At 37.4% G+C, this 22928-nt stretch overlaps 4 protein-coding genes across 7 annotated transcripts; 2 read left to right on the top strand and 2 right to left on the bottom strand.

The window, feature by feature from the left end:
• Nucleotides 1-45: 45 nt before the first annotated feature.
• On the bottom strand, nucleotides 46-818 carry LOC113762715. The gene has a single exon (XM_027306277.1). The coding sequence runs from the start codon at nucleotides 756-758 to the stop codon at nucleotides 198-200; it is 561 nt and encodes a 186-aa protein (XP_027162078.1). The 5' UTR covers nucleotides 759-818; the 3' UTR covers nucleotides 46-197.
• Nucleotides 819-2069: 1251 nt separating this feature from the next.
• Nucleotides 2070-7198, top strand: LOC113754063 (receptor-like protein kinase FERONIA). The gene is made up of 6 exons (XM_027298388.1): nucleotides 2070-4734; nucleotides 5479-5645; nucleotides 5722-5929; nucleotides 6059-6299; nucleotides 6414-6552; nucleotides 6659-7198. The coding sequence occupies exons 1-6, from the start codon at nucleotides 2118-2120 to the stop codon at nucleotides 6971-6973; spliced, it is 3687 nt and encodes a 1228-aa protein (XP_027154189.1). The 5' UTR covers nucleotides 2070-2117; the 3' UTR covers nucleotides 6974-7198.
• Nucleotides 7199-7414: 216 nt separating this feature from the next.
• Nucleotides 7415-9286, top strand: LOC113763135 (receptor-like protein kinase FERONIA). Its single transcript, XM_027306863.1, has 2 exons — nucleotides 7415-8009; nucleotides 8322-9286. The coding sequence occupies exons 1-2, from the start codon at nucleotides 7670-7672 to the stop codon at nucleotides 9143-9145; spliced, it is 1164 nt and encodes a 387-aa protein (XP_027162664.1). The 5' UTR covers nucleotides 7415-7669; the 3' UTR covers nucleotides 9146-9286.
• A 2420-nt stretch (nucleotides 9287-11706) lies between these two features.
• LOC113761956 lies at nucleotides 11707-20657 on the bottom strand. Of its 4 annotated transcripts, none has more exons than XM_027305162.1 (15): nucleotides 20469-20657; nucleotides 20198-20264; nucleotides 19203-19241; nucleotides 18694-19100; nucleotides 18536-18605; nucleotides 18034-18420; nucleotides 16169-16271; nucleotides 15916-15986; nucleotides 15474-15550; nucleotides 15226-15304; nucleotides 14743-15132; nucleotides 14366-14466; nucleotides 13940-14001; nucleotides 13676-13752; nucleotides 11707-12265 (listed from the first exon to the last, which is right to left on the bottom strand). In XM_027305162.1, exons 2-15 carry the CDS (start codon nucleotides 20204-20206, stop codon nucleotides 11999-12001), a joined length of 2139 nt encoding a protein of 712 aa, XP_027160963.1. In that variant the 5' UTR covers nucleotides 20207-20264; nucleotides 20469-20657; the 3' UTR covers nucleotides 11707-11998. The 4 variants fall into 4 exon arrangements, with proteins under 4 accessions (XP_027160963.1, XP_027160965.1, XP_027160964.1 ...); XM_027305164.1 differs by having other exon boundaries at nucleotides 18694-19064; XM_027305163.1 differs by having other exon boundaries at nucleotides 20526-20657.
• Between the last annotated feature and the right edge of the window lie 2271 nt (nucleotides 20658-22928).

Below are 22928 nucleotides of genomic sequence, written 5' to 3'. Positions count from 1 at the left end.
AATTCATTTGCATGTTCATTCAGATCTTTTACATACGCATTGGTCTAAGTAAGAACAGGGGAACAGAAAAGGTAGTTTTTCAACATTACATCTGCAAAATACGTTAATCAACAATCTATTATATCCACAAAAAGAAGTACAAAAGCTGAAGCGAGAAATGAAAACTTCTGGAGGAGAAGAAGGGTACACTAATAGTACTAAAGGAGGGTAATGAGGATGAAGATGAGGAGGGCAGCAATGAAGGAGTACTTGAGAGCTGCCAGCAAGATTGCTATTGAAATCACAAACAGCTGCCACAGCACCTGCACGCTTGCCCAGGCTAACACCCCAGTTAATCCAACCGCCGCCACGTTATCCGGGTCTGGGTTCAACAGCAGATCAACCCATTTCAGATTCAATCCCGGCCCCCGTCCGTTCCCATTCCCGTTCTTCCCATTCTCACCGCCATTATCACCATCGATTCCGTTGCTGTTAGTATTATTATCTTTGAGCCTTTCCTTGCTCAATGGATTGCTACTGTCTTCCCCGTTATTACTTTTGTTGTCATCTGACGCCCGGACCAAAAGCAAGAAATTCTTGCGGAGATTAAATTGTGGGCTGTTGGATTTTAGGGGAAAGTAGTTGCGGAAATTAAAGGGAAGAACAGTAGTAGAAGAAAAGAGCGTAATACAAGATGGTTTGGAGGAGGAGAGAGTGGAGGCTGGGGTTAGTGTTAGCGGAGGCAAGAAGGAGGCGAGCCCGTCAACTGATTTCATCATCTGGCTATTCTGCTCTCAGTTCCTCCTCCTCCCAGCCTATATCATTTGGTTAGATAACAAAAAAAACAGCACTGAAACTGTGGCTGGCGTTGTCCCTTTCCTATTTTAATGTAAGTAAACTAAAATTACCATTGCTAAAGCGTTAAACAAGAGAATTCTAATTGAGTAATTGAAACTGACAAAAAGTAATTGAAACTGACAAGAGAATTGCTAATGCGTCTGCAACTCAAGTTTATAATTTCCTTCTTGATTTCCTACTAATAGCCTTTCCTAAATTGCTGTATTATTTTCCTTTCATCTCTTTTGTATTTGGAGAAAATTAAGATTTGTAGGTCAAAATATAAGTTTTCAAAATCATCTTTTCTTTTCCAAAAAAAAAAGAGAGAAAGAAAAGGAAAAAAGAAACAAAATAGTGAAAGGGTAAATTTATTAATTTAATAGTTTAACTTTGAATTTTTATTATTGGCGATTAGTTTTAATGGAAAAGTTAAAGGGTGACATTTTAACTTAAACTATGAGAAAGTTATATATAAATTTTTAAATCATAAGGGATTATGTAGTAAAGTACTAAATCACTGAGATAAAAGATAATTTTCAAAAAAAAAATTACTAATATCTAACTAGATTATAGACTATGTTTTGTAATTTTTGTATTCAAAATTGACAAATGTCGTTATACAACCCTCTAATTCATGTGGGAATTCTTTCTTGAACTTGAAAGTCAGACTTTCTATTTGTTTAACCATTTCTCCATCTTTTCTTTGAAACTTCCAAATCTGTATTATGGTCTACTCTAATATTTCTACACTTCTTCTATCCAAACTGCACATATGTGTCCTCAATCCCTATCAATTTAAACCTCTGTCAATAATTTAAAAGTGGTGATCTATAGTCTAAACTCCTATATTTTAATGGGTTGAGGCTCGCCATTTAACTTTCAAATGACCTGTAGAATACAAGGAACACACACACACACACACCAAGGAAATTTCCAATAGTTATACCAAATATGTTTTACCTTGATTCACATTGACTAACATTGTTCAGAATTCAATATCTTCCTTCTGTAATGTCTATTATTACATTTTGTCTCACTTTTCCTTTCTAGTAATATTTTTGTGTTTATGATGTTGAAGGTCAACTGAGTCTATGCAAGCATTAATGGATCCTGCGACTGGCCAATTGTGCTAAATTTTCCCAATGAAGTCTTGACTGCTGTAAAATAGTCAGCCAAGAAGAAATTGGAAAAGCCACCACAGCAGCAAGATTTCCTCTTTAGTCTTTACTCTAAGCGAAATCATCATATGGACAGATACCAAAAATAGTAAAAGGAGAGCCATTGATCAACCACGAGAAGCTATGCATTTTAAACTAGTTTTGGTTGCTAGTTTGTTTACGTCGTTCGTCTTCTTGCTCTGTCATCACCATTTTATAGCTTTCATGAGGAGTGCTAATCCTCCAGCTGCTGCTGTACATTACATAAGTGATGCTGCTATTAACTGTGGCTTTAATGGCAACTCAACCGCACTTGATGGCCGTGAATGGATTGGAGATGCCCCCTTAAAGTTCCTGTCTGGCAAATCAAGAATCTCAACTGCAGCTGAAAAACCATTCCCAATTGACCCTGTTCCGTACAAGACTTCAAGAGTCTCTGCAACTGAATTCGGCTATTCATTTGAAGTCAGTCCAGGTCAGAAATTCATTCGCCTACATCTTTACCCTGCCTCATATCGCGGTTTTGAAAATTCTATAGATTCTTTCACTGTCAAAGCTGGCCCTTTTACCCTCCTCAGGGATTTCAGTGCCTCAATTACTGCTGAAACTTCAGGTGTCAAGTACCTTATTAAGGAGTTCTGTCTGAATGTAGAAGAAAATACAAAATTGAACATAACTTTTTCTCCTTCTCTGAATCTGAATAGCAAGTCAAAAAGTACACATGCTTTTGTAAATGGCATTGAGATCATTTCAATGCCAGCTGGACTTTATTACACCTCTGATCGTGACTCAGGAGCCCCTATAGTTGGTCAGAAAAATCGATACTTTAGTATTGACAATAGCACTGCGCTTGAAGTCATACAGAGGTTGAACATTGGAGGGAGCTCTGTGTCATCGGCAGAAGATTTTGGAATGTTTCGAAGATGGAATGAGGACACTAAGTACCTGGTAGAATCCGGAGCTCATCCAGTCCATCATCCAGCACTTAGGATTAAATATACTACAAACATGCCAGCATTTGTTGCCCCAGCAAAACTTTACCAGACCTCTTGGAAAGCAGCAGGAAACTTGAAAGTAGACCAGATATATAACTTTACATGGAAAATACCCGTAGAATTGGGCTTTGGATACTTAATAAGGCTTCACTTCTGTGATCTTGATGATGAAATGGCACAGCGTGAGTTAAGGGAATTCAGTCTCCTTATAAATAATCAGATAGCAGAGACAAGGGCTGCTGTGATTAGATGGAGTGGCGGCCATGGGGTTCCAGTATACAGGGATTACATGGTCAAAATGAAAGGTGACCAAGGTGGTAGCAGTTGTGATCTCTTGATTGCCCTACAATCAGCTAATGAATTGGTTTTTGGACTCCTTAATGGACTAGAGATCTTCAAGTTGAGCAACCTCGACAACAGTCTAGCAATTTCAAATCCTACGACTCCAATGACAGTTTCTACCCCTTCAGGCGTGAAGATTAGAAACGTGTTTTTATCTTTTGGCCATAGCAATGTTGTCATGACTGGTATGACACTCCTGGTTATTTTAGTCAATGTCCTAGTGTACTACCTGAGAAGAATTTGGGAAGCAAAATTTTGCCTGGAAAATGACACAGTGGCAGCCACAACTGAGCGGGCTTGTCGTTGCTTCTCACTCGCTGAGATAGTTTCGGCAACACAAAACTTTAGCGATGCATTTGTTATTGGAAGGGGGGGATTTGGCAAAGTGTATAAAGCTTACATCCCTGCCATTCAAGAAATTGTGGCCTTGAAAAGATTGCACTGGAGCTCCCGACAAGGAGCTCACGAGTTTTGGACTGAAATTGAAACACTTTCGAAGCTCCGGCACATACATCTTGTCTCTTTGATCGGCTATTGCAATGAGAGCCAGGAGATGATCCTAGTTTATGAGTATATCCCTCGTGGCACACTTGCTGATAATCTCTACAAAATGAGCAGAAAGGGAAATGATATTGCTCCTCTTGGTTGGGAGCAAAGGCTTAGAATCTGCATTGGTGCTGCTCGTGGGCTGGAATACCTCCACAATGGCACTGAATATGGAGTCATACACCGCGATGTGAAGGATTCAAACATTCTGTTGGACGAGAATTTTGTGGCAAAGATTTCCGATTTCGGACTGTCCAAACTTGAAAGGTTAACCCAATCGAAGAGCTATGTTAGCACAAAAGTTAAAGGCACTCGTGGTTTTTGTGATCCAGACTATATTGCAACTCATAGATTGACGAGAAAGAGTGACGTATATGCCTTTGCGGTTGTCTTGTTGGTAGTTTTGGCAGGGAGGCCTGCAGTGGACAATGGAGCTCCAGAAGAGCAGCACAATCTTGTATCATATTTCCGTGAATGTATTGCAGAAGAAAACGTGGATAGAATTGTTGATCCTAGTCTACAGGGGAAGTTCTCATCAAACAGTTTAAAAGAATTTGTGAAATCTATTGAAAACTGCTTGCACCACCAGCCCAAGAAAAGACCTACAATGGCTCAAGTGGTGGCGAGTCTCGAGCAGGCGTTGCAGCAGCAGGAGAGCACTATGATTTCTGCGTCAAGTGCCAGGGTAGCTGGCCAGCCTTTCCAGGAAGGAACTCTTGAGTCACTGCAAGTGCTTGAGGGGAGTGCCCAATCTCCATCGACCGAAGGAATCACAAGTACATCAGCTGAATTTCTTGGCTCACCTATTAGAGGACACGTCTATGCTCCAGGCCGAAAATTGTTACGGGGCTGGCCATGGAAAGCAGTGCTTAATAGAGGTAAGCCTATGAACAGGGAAGGTTTGGTATTGCAACATAATTCTGGTCCTCACACCTTAATTTGATGAACAATCTAGTCCTAGCTTCCTCATTTCACGGTCTTACTATCATAGACAAGTGCTAAAACTCCATAACTATTCAGCATCCACATCTGCATTCTTTTTGATTAATAAGTCACGCATAATATGAGTTTGATGCAACTAACTACATTCTTACACATAAACCATGATTTTGACTGATATCCAGCCTGCATTCTTGATTCTTGCACATAAACCATGATTTCGACCGATATCCATTCAATGTACTTGATTAGAAATTTGGCAAGCCGAACACAGCTCAGCATTCTTATTATGGTTAGAAGTCTTAAAATTCCGTTCAGATTTGCAGCATAATTTTCTGCTGAAGTGTTCAGCACGTGTGTTTATATGATGTGATCTGTTGAATTTTGCATTGTTAAATGTTACGGTTTGACATTTGTTATTTCGTTAGTACTTTTAACTATAAAAGGTTATGCAAATCATGCACTTAACTTTTGCATTCTTGTAGAACTGGTAGTATCATTTTTATGCTTTTAATGATATTAATGTAATAAGGATGGAGAAAAAAGGTGAACAACGATGTTAAATAAGTCAATTGCTCCTAAGTCACTCATCCTGTAATTTTGAGACGATGGCACTCACTATTAAAGGAGGGCATTCTTAATAGAACTTTAACTCACATAGATTTCGTTCATAATCAAATCAGGGAAAAAGCAAAAGGGTGAAATGTCATCACTAGCTGAAGCGCTGCCGCTTGTTACATCACTAGCTGAAGCGCTGCCGCTTTACAGTTACAAGGCACTGGCTAATGCAACAGATCATTTTCATTTAGGGAATATGATAGGCGAAGCTTGTTTTGGCCGAGTCTACAAGGTAATACAAATTACTCAGGAACTGCGTTTATTTGTACGGGAAACTGATTACTAATCATATTAAACTGTAACTGCAGGGAATTCTACCAAATGGTCAGGAGATTGCAGTGAGAAGGATTTCAAACCGTCATATATTTGGAGAGTTTAAGAATGAAGTTGCAGTTGCTTCTAAACTGCAACATCCAAATATTGTTAGACTGCTCGGATGCTGTGCTGAAAGAGAGGAAGAAAAAATGCTAGTTTATGAGTACATGCCAAATAAAAGCCTGGAGGCCTACTTATTTGGTGCGTTTCAAAAAAGCGTATTTATTTGTTCTTCTTTTTTTTTTTGTCTTTATTCGCATAATTATTATTAAGTTCAGAGAATTAGTTTGAATAGGTATGGCACTATAAGTCACCGTGACTCTTTGTCAGATTCAAAAGAACAAGATGTACTTGATTGGAGTAGACGTGCAATCATCATCCAAGGGATTGGCAGAGCCCTCCTTTACCTTCATGGGAGGGATTCAGGACAGGGGATTATTCATAGAGTTCTGAATGCAAGTCACGTCCTCTTAGATAATGGGCTGAATCCAAAAATATCAAATTTAAGCATAGGCGCATTTCTAGGAAGCGACCTAGATGAGTATGTGACCAGTACGATTAGATGGACACTGTAAGCAGACATTATTAATTCCTTCTCCCGTCACTTTTCCTATTATCCTGATGATTCAAACGCTTTTCTTGGAAAATAAATTTCACCTCTTTATCCTTACATGCTGTGATGCAGTGGATATATGGCCCCAGAATATTTGCTGCGGGGAAAATTTTCTGAAAAGACAGATATCTACAGCTATGGAGTCTTGTTACTGGAGATTGTAAGTGGAAAGAAAAATTGGCAGCTTGTTGGCTGTGACTTAATAGAATGTGTAAGTTTAATTGGGTTGGTTGTGAATTTTCTCTTGAAGAAGTCCAGTTCCGCTTCTATTTATATCACCACATTCAATACTTTCACTGTGTTCACAACATTTTCAGGCCTGGAAGCTGTGGAATGAAAATAAACCAAAGAATCTTGTTGATCCAGCATTGCTTGTTCTACCCACTGAAACGGAGATATTGAGATGTGTACACGTTGGTTTATTGTGTGTGCAAGACTCTCCAGAAGATAGGCCGAATGTCTCTACTGTTCTTTCAATGCTTAATGACGATGAAATTGCAGAGCTTCCTCGGCCTAAGGTTCCGTCTTATATTACAGCACGGGGCCTATCAAGAAGCTCATCTCTCCAGAAGACTACTATTATACCGAGTTCTGATAATGATTTCAGTTTAACAGACATCGAAGGAAGATAGAGCCATGAATAATAACCTTTCCTAATTTCTGGTTTCCCAGTTGTCCAAAAAAATCTATCTATGTTCACTACACGAAGTTGTGGGCAGAGTGAAACCTGATATATATTTTGCAGATTGTGTACCCTCCTCCTATTTAGCCATCTAATAAGATACACAGGGTGGGTTCATCAGACATTTATTTTCTTTGAATACCAACCAGATTAAGCATTATCCGATCTAACCAATTATAAATGTTTTTCTTAACCAATCATAGATGTTTTTAATATTTTTCCACATTCAAATTAAAGCCAAAGTCAGTTGGTATTCTCGATGGACATTTCTTAAGATTCCTTTTAATAACTTCCTGCGGTTATGATATATTATTTTATTTTATATATTTATATAAATCGGCGACTTTGAAGTCAACGACAGCCAACCCGTGAGTCTACGATGGCACTAGCGGCTGCTCTTGTTTGGTTGATGCCTGATGGTGGTAGAGTTTCCTGTTAATTAATTAATTAGTCTAAACCAAAGGAAAATGTAACCAAACAAGACATCCAATCCAATCCAAGACGCTGAGAATAGCAGCTAGCTTTTCCATCCACGGTTTATTCTCAGCAAAACCACCACCACCTGGATTGGATTGCATGGCCAATTAATTGCCCGAGAAAAAGAGATCGACAATTCTTGCCTGTTTCCGTCCATCAAGAAACCATCATGTATCTGAAGCCACTTCTACTAGTTATTCTATTTTCATGCATCTTACTCCGTCCTGATCGGTCTATGGTCGCCTTTTTTGGTGCCGGAAATCCCCCAGCAGAGCCGCATTACTTGGGCGATGTTGCTGTTGACTGTGGCTCTATTGGCAACTCAACGGCGCTTGATGGCCGTGAATGGATCGGAGATACAGGCTCAGAATTGATGTCTTCACTGCAACCAAGAGGCAAAACAAGGAGCTCTACTGCTGCTGACAAATTATCCTCCGTCGACGGTGTTCCGTACAGGACTTCAAGAATTTCTGCAACTCCATTCCAGTACACCTTTCGGGTCACCCCAGGTCAGATATTCTTGCGCCTGCACTTTTACCCTGCTTCTTACCGAGGTTTTGAAAAGTCTCTGGACTTTTTCACTGTAAAAGCTGGTCCTTTCACCCTCCTAAGGGACTTCAGTGCTTCACTTACTGCTGATGGTTCTGGTGAAAAATATGTTGTCAAGGAATTTTGTTTGAATGTAGAAGTAAATGCAAAATTGAACGTAACGTTCTCTCCCTCTAAGAGCAGCAAGTTAAAGAAAGTGCATGCTTTCGTCAATGGAATTGAGATCATTTCCATACCGGCCGGTCTCTATTACACGTCTGATGGTGAGTTAGGTGCCCGCATGGTTGGTCTGAACAATCGGTTCTATATTATCGAAAACAGCACTGCACTTGAAGTGGTTCAAAGGTTGAATATTGGAGGGGGCTCTATCTCACCAATAGAAGATTTTGGCATGTTTCGAAGATGGAGTGAGGATTCTAAATACTTGCAGGAATCCGGAGTTCATCGAGTGAGTCATCTGACTAACAGGATTAAGTACACAAACATGCCAGCATTTGTTGCTCCACCAAGGCTTTACCACACTGCTTGGAAAATTGGAAGAGGTATAAGAGGAAATGAGATGTACAAGTTTACATGGAAAATACCTATAGATCTGGGCTTTGGCTACTTAGTCAGGCTTCATTTCTGTGACTTCGATGCTGGTATGGCAGAAAGCAGGCAAAGGGAATTCACCATCCACATAAATAATCACATAGCTGAGAATAAGGCTGACTTGATCGGATGGAGTGGCGGCACTGAGATCCCAGTATACAGGGACTATTTGGTGATGGTGAAAGGAGAGAAAGAAGTCAGGAATTATGATCTCTTGATTTCCCTACAATCAGTGGATGAGTTGGTTTTTGGACTCCTTAATGGACTAGAGGTCTTCAAGTTGAGCAATCCTGACAACAGTCTTGCGACTCCAAATCCTTTATTTCCAAGACGAGCGTCCAAAATTTGGAACCTGAAGATTCCAAACTTGTTCTCAGCTTTTGGCCAGAGCAATGCTGTTTCAACAGGTATGACAATCATAATTATGTGGCTTTGTCTGACATTCTTTTCCTTTCTACTTATTTTTTCTTTTTACATTGCATTTTTTGGTGTGAAAATAGCGTAGATTTTTGCCTCAAACTATGGATAGGTGAACTAACTACATTCAAACGAAAAAGGAAGCAACTATATAAAACGACTGTGATAACATATTTAGGTTTGAAGCTTAGTCAAGAAATGGTTGAATTCTAGATGTACGTAATGCATGTTTGGCAGTAGTTTTCTGCTTATTCTTTAATTTTCAAAAAGTTTTTAGCATGTTTTCAATTTGTTATTCCTTTGGTTGATGATTGCTTGTGCGTTATAATATTCTAAAAATATTCAGGTCTTTTGCTACGTCTTTTTCTATTCTTTTCAACAACTTTTGCATGTTATGCTTTTGCAATCTGTTTTTACTGTTTTTCTGCTCCCTAACTATGTAATGTGCTTTGATAGCTAAAATGTTTTACATGCTACAAATAGGCGCATCAGCGAAATCATCCCAATAAAGTTGGTCAAATTCGATCATCAGTTTGATCATCCCAATTAACTTGGTCAAATTCGATCATCAATTTTATCAAACGTACCCTTAGACCTCGCTTGACAACTCCACTTCATGTTGAAAATTAATTTATTCATAATTTTTTGAATTAAATATTTTTGATACAGAAACGCCTTACCATTTAATGTATTAAGCATTGCTTAATTTGTATACAAACTTTTCAGAGTAATTTTTTCACTCAATTTTCTAAATTAACTGCGCATGCTACTCACATACATATAACACATTTTTATATATGCTCTTGCACAAAATAGACATTTGTTCTCGTTCTGTATATACACCCTTCCATGCAAACATACACCCTTCCACGCAAATATGCACACGTAAACACCATCTCTAAATTATTTTATTATTTTCTCTCTGTCTCTCAAACACACGTATACACACTCATCTCCATCTCTCTCTCTTTCTAAATATACAAATAAAGGCAATTTTTTTGAAGATAAAAATATAATATTTTTGCGATATTTCAATTCAACACTAATTCAGTTTGTTATTAAACAGATATAACTTAATCAATTCGGTGACTTAATAGTTTCAACACTTAATTTTCAAAATTTAGAATTCAAATTTCATACTTCAATTTCGTCAAACAGATCCTCGGTCATTTTTGGCAAGATTGGACTATAATGATGGACTACATTATAGCAACAACAATTATTTAATATACGGACTACTTCTATCAGTGAATGATGTCATTGAATACAAAATGAGGAAAGGATCCGGTACAGACGATAAAGTTTTAATAAGAGAGCAAAAAAGGAATAAAATCTTTAAAATTAAAGATCCGGGTCATTCCGTATGCCATTAAAATCGAAGGCATTGGATTAAAATTAAAGATCCGGATCATTCCGGATGCCGTTCAAATCGAAGGTATTGGAAGCGAAAAAGGAATAAAATCTTTATCCATCCTTGCTTGGACAGTAATTAACCAATGTATTAGAAAAGAAATTAAAGGAAGGAGAATTTGCCATCTTGACCCCAATGCTGTGCTTTCCCGGAAGCAAAAGGTAGACGGACATGCTTTGTTCGTCTTCCGCATTTTGCATTAACATTAATTGCTCAAAAGGTTCATTTTACTTTCATACACAAGCAGAAACATCCGAAGGGATATCCCAAAGTACCGGAGAGCTCTATAACGTAATCAACGAAATCTGTAAGTAGCAACTAGCAACCAACTTTACACACCATCTATTCAAAATTCAATACCATCTGCAAACTTTAGCAGAAGTCTAAGAAGCTGATGCATTAGCTTCTTAAACAGTTCCCCAGAAAGATGAATACTAAATTGATCTAGCTTAAAACAGGGGGGGATGGCGCCCTTTTTTCTAAAATATCCAGTAACATCGACACACTAAACTCATAAGCAAGAAGAATGATTTTCACTAAAGCAATTGTTCACTTTGTAAGTTTTTATGTTAATAGTTCCTTGTCCACATCTCTTGACAAGTTCAAACTCATGGAGGAGGGTACTTGCACTTAGTTGAAGTGTTTGTGAGCAAGAAAGAAAATCGACTTTGATATAAACCAATATCTAGAACCAGATCTAGAACTCATGCCATTACACCTAGAGATGGTTGCCATCATACTATCCACAGAGAAGCATCAAACACACCCCCCCCCCCCGCCCCCACCCAAACCAAAAAAAAAAAAAGAAAAGCTTTGCACAGAGTTTTCATCCTTGAACACCGAGCACTTTGGAGCTTCATAATATCAGAAGAATCCTTAACCTGCTAAAATTATGACTGGAGAAATAAGTTTGCAAAATCTGCTATCCAAAAGTTTTCCAATGCACCTCAAGTGCTGCTTTCTAAGTTAAGCTTCTCACAAAATTATATTAGCTAAGAGCAAGTCAAAGGAAAACGAGAACAACCAAAGTATCATGCCTTTTATTGCAGCTCTAACAAGCTGATTTTAACACTATGAGAACATACCATTTCGTGCTATAGTTGGATGGTAACTGAGAATATCTTTTTCTTACTTTGAGTGGGATTCTTTGTTCAATTTTAGTCATCTGAAAACCAGTTTGGTGGCAGAGATCTTACAAGTTGTTTGTCCTCCTCATATCTATCAGTTATATCTAGTAGTTTGAGAATTTAAAATTCATTGCAACTAAATTCAAATGCAGAAGCTACACTTGATCACTTCATCATCGGCTTTAAGAAAAGCTAAAGCCAACAAGAATAGGCCCATAGAAACTACCCAGAAAATAAATAAATACAGCATGCTTGTAATAGAGAGCTACAATTACTGAAACAATAAAAAAAAGGGAGCATGGCACCCAAAATCTGAATCCAGAAATGGAATCTAGAGGAGGCAATCGGAAGAACAGAGTTAAGTCAGGGAAATACAATTCTTTACCTTGCAAAGCACGCTTGATCAAAGATATTTAATTCCTCTCTTGGCTGCTAATGCAACAGAGCTCAATTGCTTACTGGCTGAAAATTTCTGCATGAGCCAATTCCCTCTAACAACATCTCTCTTTTGAACCTTCAACGCTATCGGAAAACCAGAACAGTAGCCAGCTTTTGGATTTGATGTCCAAAATGCACGAAATGACTGGACACCAGATGACAAACGAAAACATTCCCTTGTATATCGTGTGAAAAGAAATTTCCTAATATCATCGGCTCGACCATACGCACCCTTTCATCAGGCATGATGTTAGTTCTATGTAAAGTCAAATAACGCAGAAAGCATGAACGTTTAAAGCAAGCAAAACAGAAGGGCGAAAACAAGTTTTAGGACATCCTTGACAAGAAAATGTAAAGCACAGAATAATACACTAATCAGGTAAGAAAACTAAAAGTTCAAGATCAACTCCAAACGGCAAGGATCCACTTATAAGCACTGCACCCTAATTCACAGTAGAGTTTCTGTCCGTATAACTGATTGCTGTTGGCAAAAGGGCACCTATATCAGTGCAATTCAAAATCCAAAGACAAATACAGGTCTTTGCTGTGATCTTTATTTTTCACATATGGTACTTAACAGTTATCCCAATCATTTGGAAACAAATTTTTAACTTTTTCATGATTCTGCCAGTAAACAAGAGCCAAAAACTTTCTTGATTATCTATGTATGCTTCCTATCTATCACAAGCAACCAACTTTGCAGAGAGTTGTTGCTTTTGCAGATTTACGTTAACTTCAGCAGCATCCTTATGGGTGCAAGAAAAAGAAAGAAAGGCATGCATGTGACGATATACAACGAAGAAATATGAATAGAGCATGAGCATCAAATTTCCTTCTAAATCAAAAGGTACAGATGATCCAATTCAAACTAAATGAGCCAATTAAGGTTTTTCAGTTTTATGTAATTACCCCGTCCACTTCCAGCTTTCAACAATCATCTCTGAATTCAAGATTAAAGAACAATGAAAAAGATGACGAAAAAGAGATAACTTTTGACTAACTTTTGAATGACTTGAAGAAGCAGAAGAAATAAGCCGACATTAAGCATATTATAGGCGTCCAAAAAACAGAATAGTCCATTTGTTGTCACAAAGCTGGAAGAACTAGAAAGATCTGACATCTCATTGCTCTCCAAAACAACTGGCACACTTGCCTGAAGTCTAACTTTGGAATACAAAAAAGTTGAGAAGCTAAGGTTTTCTCTCTGAACAATTCCTGGTTAAGTTGCATTTAAGCCTCAAACTCTCAAGTTTGGTAATATATCTGAATCAGAAATCTCACTTTTGTTTTTTATCTACCTACCATTTAGTCAAACATAACTTAGGTAACTAAGGGATAATTATGTTGATGAGAGTGTGCAAGGAACGTGATATATATGCTCCGCAAACAAATAGAAACTTCAGAAGTGGCACCCCTTTTAATAAAACCAATGGAGCAAAATGGATGAAATAGGCAATAGGAGGAACTTAAGAAAATCCAATGACCAAAATGACAAGAAAAATAGTTGGGTGACCAAATTCAGATGCTTGGAACATTTAGGATGAATGCTGCTATATGCCCAATTACTAATTTACTACAAGAACAAAGGAATTCAAACAACAAATTCTTGCAAAGTAAGCACGGGATGAAAAAAATTAACCACCTCAACAAAACCACATGGTAGCACATACGCAGGCCTTGTAAAATCTTGCCGCTGGAATCCGCTAATTGTAGTGGTTACTGCATAAAGTAAAAAATTGCACCCAAAAGAAAAAGGGATCTTATATTCCTGCATGGCCTATTAGACTTTCTCAACCTCCTATAATTAAAGCTTGGTGCTTGACCAAACAATTACACCATGTTCTTTTTAGAAAAAGAGAAAGAAAAATGAAGCACAAAGAGAAAGAGAGAGAAGGATATACAATACCAGCAATTTTCTTTAGCTCTTGTACTGCCCCACCCTTTCCTTCCAAGGGCAACTCCATTGAACTTTGGCAGGCATGAAAAAGATTAAAAAAAAAAAATCAGCCTAAGAATATTTGACATTGTATTATGATTCCCAACCCATCCCCTAGAACATCTATTTGCCCTTCCCTCATTACGGAGAAGAAAAAGGGTGCACAAATTACCCCCGCTTTTAGCATTCATTCCGTTCAATGCTTGGACAGCTATAAACCAATACAGTTAAGAAGAAGAAAAAGGTCAAGCAAAAAGTGGTACGCACAAATCACCTTTTTTTTTCATGGTTATTTAAGCATTCATTCCATTCAATACTTCGGCAGCTATTAACTAATACAGTTAAGAAAAAGAGATAGGTCAACTTAAATTTGGGTCCAAAAGAGCAAAAACATACCTATCAACTTCATCTCCTATTTTAATGTCCTCAGACTTGACTTTATAGCCTACTTTTGCAAGAAGCTCCATCACATCTTCAACGACCTGTTCTTTTCGCACCTGTATTAAAGGGTGTATCAGTACAAGAAATCAAAGAATCATTTCACACTACATGGCAATCAGTAATTAATGAAGACAGACTTCAAAAGCTCTTAGCACATCTCAACAAGCACAAATTGCAAAAAGCAATCACTGAAAGAATCCTTGAGGAAACCTACCCAATCAAGAATACTAAACAGTTCATTTAGACACAGTAGCAGAGGCTTCCTTAAATAATTGAAAACTTCATGCAGGCAGAATCAAACCAAATGAATAGACTTATAATAGCAATCTTACCATGTTTTCCTCCAACTGAAAATATGCTCGCAGGTTAACACCAGCTTTCTCAAAAATTCCCACTAGGGGAAGTGCAGATATCATTGCCTCCTTCCGTTGCTTACAGAACTTACTTAGTTCTTCTTCTTCTTTTGTTATTCTTCCTATTAGTCGGTACCCTAGATCAATTGCTTGTGCCATTTCACTGTTGATGAACTGTCGAAATGTCATAGACCTCTCAGAACTATCACCATTAATCTTAAGCTTGATTGGATCCATGGCCTTTTCCCAAGATATGATAAATATGATGGCCAACTCAATGAGTTTGCCCTCCTTAGCATAGAAACAGGCTAATTGATTAATCTTATCTACTTTCTGCACAAACAAATCAACAGCCTCCAATCGTTCTTTCTGCCACAGGAGTAACCAAATAAGCAATCTTATGCAATATCCTTGCATGAAAAAGATTAACGGTCAAAATCAGACTTAAATAGAGGAACAAACCATTTCAGGAAGGCAAAGCACAATAATCAACTCAAATATCGATTCATTTTGTTTCCAATGGCTAGTAATTATATCAGACCTACAAAAATAGAAAGAGAAGGCCACGGTAAAGCCATTAAGTGCATCGACATGTGAACATGTGTGTGAGATGGAGAGAAGAAGCATAAAAGATAACTGCCCTTCCTGGTTCCCATTCCAAAAGTATATGGAAAGTGCAAAATGTGATGGAGAGGGCCTATACATTGTACCTTAATCTATCAACTGCTTTGTGTAGTGGAAGCAGCTCATCATACTCTGAATCAGTTTCACACCATCCAAAATCAGCCTGCTCAAAAGTACAAAGATAAATCAATTTTGCTCAAGTTAAGCACATTGATCTTACAGATAAAATCCAAGGTACAAGGTTCTGGTGCATGAAATGACAGTTTACATGAATTTCAGTGAAAAAATAATATATTGAAAATTTTTTTATCTTTCATTTCATCAACGGATATTCATTTTTACAAATTGAACATCTCAATTGTTTAACATCAAAAAAAGGTAAACCTGCATGCATTAGGAAATAACCTCTTGCATAACTATCATAACATATGATTTACCTCGAGCAAAAATCAATTATTTCAAGAAAGAAAAGTAATATAATTTCCTTCAGCAAGGAAACTGCAAGAATGGTCCACAAGTTATTCATACCACTCTCTCACATGAATCTAGCAATGGCATCCCATCTGGGAAAAAATTCTTCACTCGGGAACGTAGCTCGTCTGTTTAGTTACCAAGAACATTAAAAACAGCAGGCAGATAAATAACAAATGTCATAGATGAACTCCACCACTTGCGAATTAATGAAATTTCAGGTACAAAGGAAGCATCAGAAAAACACATACAGAAAGTAAAAGAAAAAATGAGATAAAGTTTTATGATTAAGCAAATGACACAGGTGTACCAAATAGCAGCGGTCGTCCTTGGAGATAAGAAGCATCTTCACCGGTCAATTCAAAGCCAGATGAAGCTAACAAATTTGCAACCGCATTTGTTGTTGCAGAATACTACCAAAAAAGCAATTTTCAGACTTAAAAAAAATAATACAGTAATGGAAGTGAAAAGAGATCCACATAAAAGAGTTAACCTTAATTATGAATTTATTCCATTTAGAAATTAAATAGACATCTAATACACACACAAGAACACAAACCAAATATACATTAAGCCAATTAAACAGCACCCAAGTACAAGAGTGCCAATTCTTAGAGGAGGGAATTGTTCCTCCATAAGCATAAAATAGGTTAGACTCCTTCAAAGTTATGTTTTTCCTCTCAATTGCTGAGGGCTATAGTCCCCTGTTTACTATCCTCAAAGTCTTTCTGGAAATCCTCTCGTTCTAGTTTACCTTATTACTACAACATGTGTATGTAGCAAAAACTATACTTTTAAGGTGCTCATCATGGACAAAGAAGTACATTTCCTCACAACTACAGCTTCACTGTGTGTAGATATGAGTATTATTAAACAGCTGTAAATTGTTGCTCATACAAATAAGTAGAACAACTCCTTTCAAACTCAACACAAGAATCTAATGAAAGAATTCTTTGTTTACACACAAGTATCAACACAAAAGGATCTTCATTGCCATTAAACTTTGCTCAGAAAACTTCGTTAAGTTGGTTGAAACTTCATTATTACTAGGACAAGTATTTAATTAGCATGCACCAAGAAAAAGAGTAAATCAAATGGCAGAGAATGTAGCGATGCAAAATAGGCAAAGCTATTTTTGTTATTGGTTTATTTTCGGGCACTTTGATAATCTTTCTGGTCTCTAGAGAGTATGCACAAGCATTTTTTTTTTTTTTACTGTTTCTGCAATATTCAGAACAACATATCATTTATCCCAGAGTGTTTAAAGGCACAAAGCAAACTAGAACACAAGGAGCCTTCAGGAACTTAAGCGCTGTGTGTAAAACAGAGCGCCTTATTTTTTGGAGGCTACGTGCACATGCATCAATGTTGATAACTAGAAAATGATGAACACACTGACCTATTTGAATCTCACCACATCTTATTCCGATTCCTATCTTAGTGCAATTTCAATAAGTTCAAGAGCTTGGTCTTAGGTATTACCCTATCCGGGGCTTTAAAGTCCATCTTGGTGTATTTGTTTCTTTCCCACAAGGGTTATGATTTTGAGGGATGGAGCTGCAGTTAAATTAAGGTTGATATTTGTTCAACTCCTTTAGGGTATAAGCTTTTCCATACCAATACAGCACATTGAACTATTCACCTTGAGTTTGGCTTCAAGGTGAAATTGTATTATTCAATTCTAATATCTCCCAAATAGGAAATAAAACAGACTAGTCAAAAGTTGAAGGAGTAACTTCACTAGGCTCTTGGGCATGATGGATAATAATCCGCAACCATTAGACAAGATTAAAGAGCAGAAAAGCACCATGCCAAATCTGATGCTTTAAGAGTATCTAGTGTTTTCCCCAAGAAAGTGATTGACAGTTTTAAGAATCTGACAATACAAGTTACTAGCATCAAACAGCTCACTAATGAACGAAGGGCTTGAGTGACACTGGAAAAACAACACAGGCAAGCAAAGTCTCATGATTCTTCAAACATCAAGGACATTTCATGCAATCTGTCCTTTATCTATTACAAATACAATGTGCTGTATCAATCTCCATCCTATAACAGAAATGCAATTTGTAGCAGCAAGGGTTATCTCCTTCCCCAATCAAAAGAACACGTGAGAATAAAAAGGTAATTACCTAAATAAACTAACAAAGTGGAATGGATGTCAGAGATACATACAAAATAACTTGCTTCACTTGCCTCCCATGCAATACGATGTCCAGCCCTCAAAAAAATTTCAAGCAACATCAGTATAGACATCGTTGAATTCTGCATTTCTCTGCACTCAGCCAACTTGTTGCTTTCCATGAGCTCTAGATCACACACATCATTTGTTAATGCTACTATTTTTTTAACAATGAACTGACGCAAGGTGATCCGGTACCCAGAGGCATCATTACTGGGCATGTAAAGATTATCAACTGTATGATGGGCTTCCGATGATGCTATAAGCAGAGAGGCTAACTCAATTATTTTCCCTTCTGTAGCATAACGACAGATAATTTCAGAAGCCTCTGAGGAAGATATCTTGTGCATGAGCAACTTCATAGTTTCTATTGGCCCATACTGGCACAAAGGAAATCAAAATAAGCACACGTCACTCGTAAAGTAATGCGCATCAATGATCAATCAAACTGATTCCATAACCATATTTTGGGATGAGGATTATAAGAATTCTTACCATTCCCTGTCCAGTAAGTCTAAAAATCAACCTGTAAAGTGACTGTTCTTGGGTCCAGAAAACCCTCCTCCTGAAGCAACCAAAAGAAATGAATCACCAAAAAGAACAGCAACACAGCAAGTGCTGTAAAGGTATCCAAGAAATGATTTGAAATGGACCTAACAGACTGAACAGCAAAGTCGATAGGTAGTAACATCTGACAACCATGTGTATGAATACCAGTAGCTTTCTCATCCGCCCGCATGCCAAATTTGAGAAAATACCTCGTCATCTTAAGAGATAAAGCATCTGCTGCAGTATGGAGCAAATTTAATCCAGGCAATTTAAAATATTGGGTCAGATCAGTCTCCTCTTCCAATAGTGCTGCTGCACAATTAAGTGCACTAGAATGTACACACTTATAGAGGATGGAGTATGCCAGTCGAGAGCCATTTCTATTAAAGTCCTCAATAAGTTTATCAACTTGGCTTCTTATAAAATCTACAAGATCATCCTTCTTATCCACCGCAATTAGCTTCTCAATATGTTCCTGAAAAGGATCAATATAACTTCTGTCCATCACCACCTGATATTTTTGAATTGATATTTTTGAACTAGCTTAACAAAGTCAAGGCTGAAAAACTATAGAATTCTTCTATACAATCATGCAGGAAATGTTTATACTCACAAGTATATCTTCATCCTCAGTATCACTTAGGTACCACTTCTGCAAACAACAGCCAAACATTAGATCCAACTAAGCCTTATAAATTATCACATCCATAAGAAAAGTATATACAGATATGGATACTCGTTCACATATTAAAACAGTAATAGACAGGAGAAAGAAAGCAAGCGGGACAGTGAAACTCGCACCAAAAAGCAAAAAAGGAAAAAGAAAGTTAAGGACTTTCTGTTGGTCAGTAATGGAGAAAAATGCTGAGATAGTGAACTGATTATGCAATAAAACATCAATAAACCAGAAGCCCAACAAAAGCATAGATCAGACAGCAGCACCAAAACGTCTAGTTTAGACTAAAAGGGAAAGACTAGCTTATTGCTAAGGAATGGAAAGAGATATATCCATCAAATATGATGCATCAGGAGGGTATCAGCCATTACATAAAATCTATTCAATTTTTTTCCTTTTTTTCAGAAAAAAAATTTAAAAAGTTAATTAATCGTCAGAGAAGTTGAACTTAAGTCTTCAGAGATTGGCCTACCTCTTTATACTTGCTACATCCCTCTTGAGACGATTACAAGACTAAGGACTAATCCATCTTCTCGTTGTTTTCCTTTAAAGGATCATAAATTATGCACAAAGATCCTATCTTTTGTTTCAGGCATTCGTACTGTATGCAATTATACATGTGTATATCTGTCCAGGAGATGCAAAACAGATGGAGAGAACCCTAAAGGGTAAACAGCAATCGGAAAGATACTATTCCCCAAAGAACACTTCAAAACCGCAGAATGAAATTAGGTAAGGTAAATTCTTCAACTATCCAAGGGACACAACTTTGTTTTTCAATGGTAGCCAAGCAGGTTGAGCTCAAACACAACTGTACAAGCTAAGGTACAACTTTGTTTTCCGCGGGAAGCCAAACAGTCATGTTCCAGCACAACTTTACAAGCTAAGCACCATTTCGCATCAAGCTAAACAGAACTAGTAGCAACACTTACTTTAGCCATCGCCGCTTAAACGGAGTGCAGGGAAAATTCAACAGTGATCCCAACTCCAACCCTGAAACTGCATCCACAAATTACTATAGTTAGAACAACAGAGGAAGGAAATTGACAAGCCGTGTTATGTCGGTAAAACAAGAGATCAGATCAGGCCCGAGAGGAGTGAACAAGAACATAATGCTTGCAGGTTTTTTGGGTAGGTATAATGCTTGCAGATTTGCATTTACAAATGAAAGAATAAAGGGCAAAAAATATGCTTTCGACGGACCTATTGAGATACAAAGCAAATTTTCTCCAATTATACTGTGTTGGGAGAATCTAGTACATGTTTATAACTCTTCTTGTCGAAGTGTCTAGACGAGGGTTTTTCTGTCCAGCAGCACCGTGAAAAGGTGGGCTGCAAGAGGCTGGTCTCGGCGTTAACCTGAGACCCACTTCACAAATAGCTAGTTTGGGAGAAGAGATTTGAGCAGAAACGAAAAGTAGGGAAGGTGTTCCCACCGTCTGAGAGTTTTATTTTCCTATTCCTATTTTTTTTTCTTCCTCCATAATAAAAACGACTTTGGTTTCACTTTTGGATCCTTTTCGTCCGTCTCTTAAAAGGCCTCTTTTAGTAATTCCCTCTGCTGTGCAAGCTATCAACCTAGCCTCTTGTACACCCTTTGAATAGGGATGGCAACGGCCGTCCCCGCCCGTCCCCACCCGCTCCGCTTCCTTAGCGGGATCGCCCGCCCCATCCCCGCCCCGCCCCGCCTCGCCTCGCTTCCCTCGCAGGATTATTAAAAAATTGTTATATAATTTTATTATGGTTAAATTTTAACAAATAATTAAGTACTAAAATATCAAAACATCATCAAATTATTATTCATTGTAATTTTACAATTGAAACTTATAAAAACAATCAAATAAAAATTATTTGAATACAATCCAACATGATGAAATAAATATAATAAAGTAGTCAAGTTTTCATTTTTGGCACAAATACAATCACTAATTTATTATTGTGCTTGTGCTTTTTTTAAGAAAAAAATGTATTGTATTAAGTGTAATTATGAATTTAGTATAAATGTATTAGTAAATTTAGTATAACCAATTAATAATTTGTATTAGTACACATATATAATTATTAGTATAATTAATAATATCAATTATATTATATATACTAATAGACATTATATAATACATATAACTAATAATATCATTATCATAAGTTTGTAACTAATTAAATTACATATTATATATATAATTATATACATATATATTTATGTTTTTAAAACGGGTGGCGGGGCGAGGGTACACTCCTCCGCCCTCCGCCCCGTTTCTAAGCGGGGGGAAAAAAATGCCCCCCGTCCTCGCCCCAACCCCCTCCCCATTAGCCTCCCGCGCGGTCACTCGCCCCCATTGTCATCCCTACCTTTGAAGTTGAGTTTGTTAGTTCAGGTTACTGATTTGCCATCTTCCAACTAATTTCAGCATTTCTTTAGTTGCGTATTATCAGGAATAGATACATACGTCACCGTTTTAACCGAGGAATTCAATTTATTGAAACGATACCGTACTACCAATAGAGGTAGTTAGTCGGTTGCAGTAGTTATAAAAATAGAGCTTGGTGCTTGTAATAACAGAATTTCAACAATGATGAATACTTTCTCTCTCTTCTCACATTTCTCTCGATTCTCTTTCTTCTACCTTCCTTATCCCTTTTCCTTCTAAATTCTCCTAATTCTTAATCTGATTCAGCTTAGATCCTGATAAATTGGTATCAGAGCCAGCGATTCTTGGAAGTTGCAATGGTTGAAGGTACTCGACTGAAATCCTTGGAGGAACATATCAAGAAACAAGAAGTGAGGTTGCAAGATGCTATGGAAGCATTCCAAAATTCTCAACATCAATTTTAAGTTGATTTTAGCAGCGAAATTATGACAGAAATGGAGAATTCTAACAAGAAATTGGAAGAACTAGAAGCACCGATGACTGAACTGGAGCATAAATTCAATTCCTTCATATAGATGATGATGAACAAAGAAAGGAGTCCCGCGGAAGAGGCAAGGGAGAGGCCAATTCCATCAACACCACCGCCTCAACAAAGACTCAACAAAAAAGAAGAAAACATGAGAGATGAAGATAAGATCTATTTACCTAATCCTCCAAAACTAGAGCTACCTTTTTTTTATGGGGATAATCCACAGGAATGGCTAAGGAAATGTAATAAATACTTCCTGAATTATCAGATTCCTGAAAGCATAGTTAATAAACTCGACCCGACTCGACGGTTCAACCGGTCAACCCGATGAACTAGTAATTGGATCGGGCCGGATTATCAATTAGATCTTTTTGCATTGAACCCGTTGACTTTTCAACGGATCGGCGGTTCAACCGGTGAACCAGCTGATTTTATGAGGAACCCGATCCACATGAAAAAATTTATGAAGATGTTAGAATAAAGATTCGAACACCAAACATCGAGCATGTTCATAGAATACCATCACCACTAGGCCAACTACTTGTTTGTTGTTATCTTGTCTTTCTTGTACTATATATTAGACTTTTATTTTTATATTATTTCTCTAAAACAAAATTTATTTGGAATCTTTTAATAACATTTTATTATTTCCCAAACTCTATAAATTATGAAATTGACTTAAAAAATAACGTATTACACAATTCCTTTTAAAGGCAAATATTGTTCTTAATAAACTTTTGCACTTCAAATTCATAAATAAATTAG

This window comes from Coffea eugenioides, chromosome 2, assembly GCF_003713205.1.
Source record: "Coffea eugenioides isolate CCC68of chromosome 2, Ceug_1.0, whole genome shotgun sequence".
Classification (NCBI taxonomy): Eukaryota; Viridiplantae; Streptophyta; class Magnoliopsida; order Gentianales; family Rubiaceae; genus Coffea; species Coffea eugenioides.
This window is presented reverse-complemented; position numbering and strand designations above follow the sequence as displayed.

Bases quoted from the DNA above. Each gene is read 5' to 3' on its own strand.
- LOC113763135 (XM_027306863.1), top strand. From the start codon at position 7,670: ATGTATCTGAAGCCACTTCTACTAGTTATTCTATTTTCATGCATCTTA. The intron at 8,010-8,321 runs GTCAGATATTCT...ATGGTGAGTTAG, and splicing joins CACCTTTCGGGTCACCCCAG to GTGCCCGCATGGTTGGTCTG.
- LOC113754063 (XM_027298388.1), top strand. From the start codon at position 2,118: ATGCATTTTAAACTAGTTTTGGTTGCTAGTTTGTTTACGTCGTTCGTC. The intron at 4,735-5,478 runs GTAAGCCTATGA...TAATCAAATCAG, and splicing joins GAAAGCAGTGCTTAATAGAG to GGAAAAAGCAAAAGGGTGAA. The intron at 5,930-6,058 runs GTGCGTTTCAAA...ACTCTTTGTCAG, and splicing joins CCTGGAGGCCTACTTATTTG to ATTCAAAAGAACAAGATGTA.
- LOC113761956 (XM_027305162.1), bottom strand. The intron at 16,272-18,033 runs GTATGTATCTCT...CTTTTTTGGTAG, and splicing joins CAAGTGAAGCAAGTTATTTT to TATTCTGCAACAACAAATGC. The intron at 15,551-15,915 runs GTATGAATAACT...ACTTTTGAGCAG, and splicing joins TAGATTCATGTGAGAGAGTG to GCTGATTTTGGATGGTGTGA.
- LOC113762715 (XM_027306277.1), bottom strand. From the start codon at position 758: ATGATGAAATCAGTTGACGGGCTCGCCTCCTTCTTGCCTCCGCTAACA.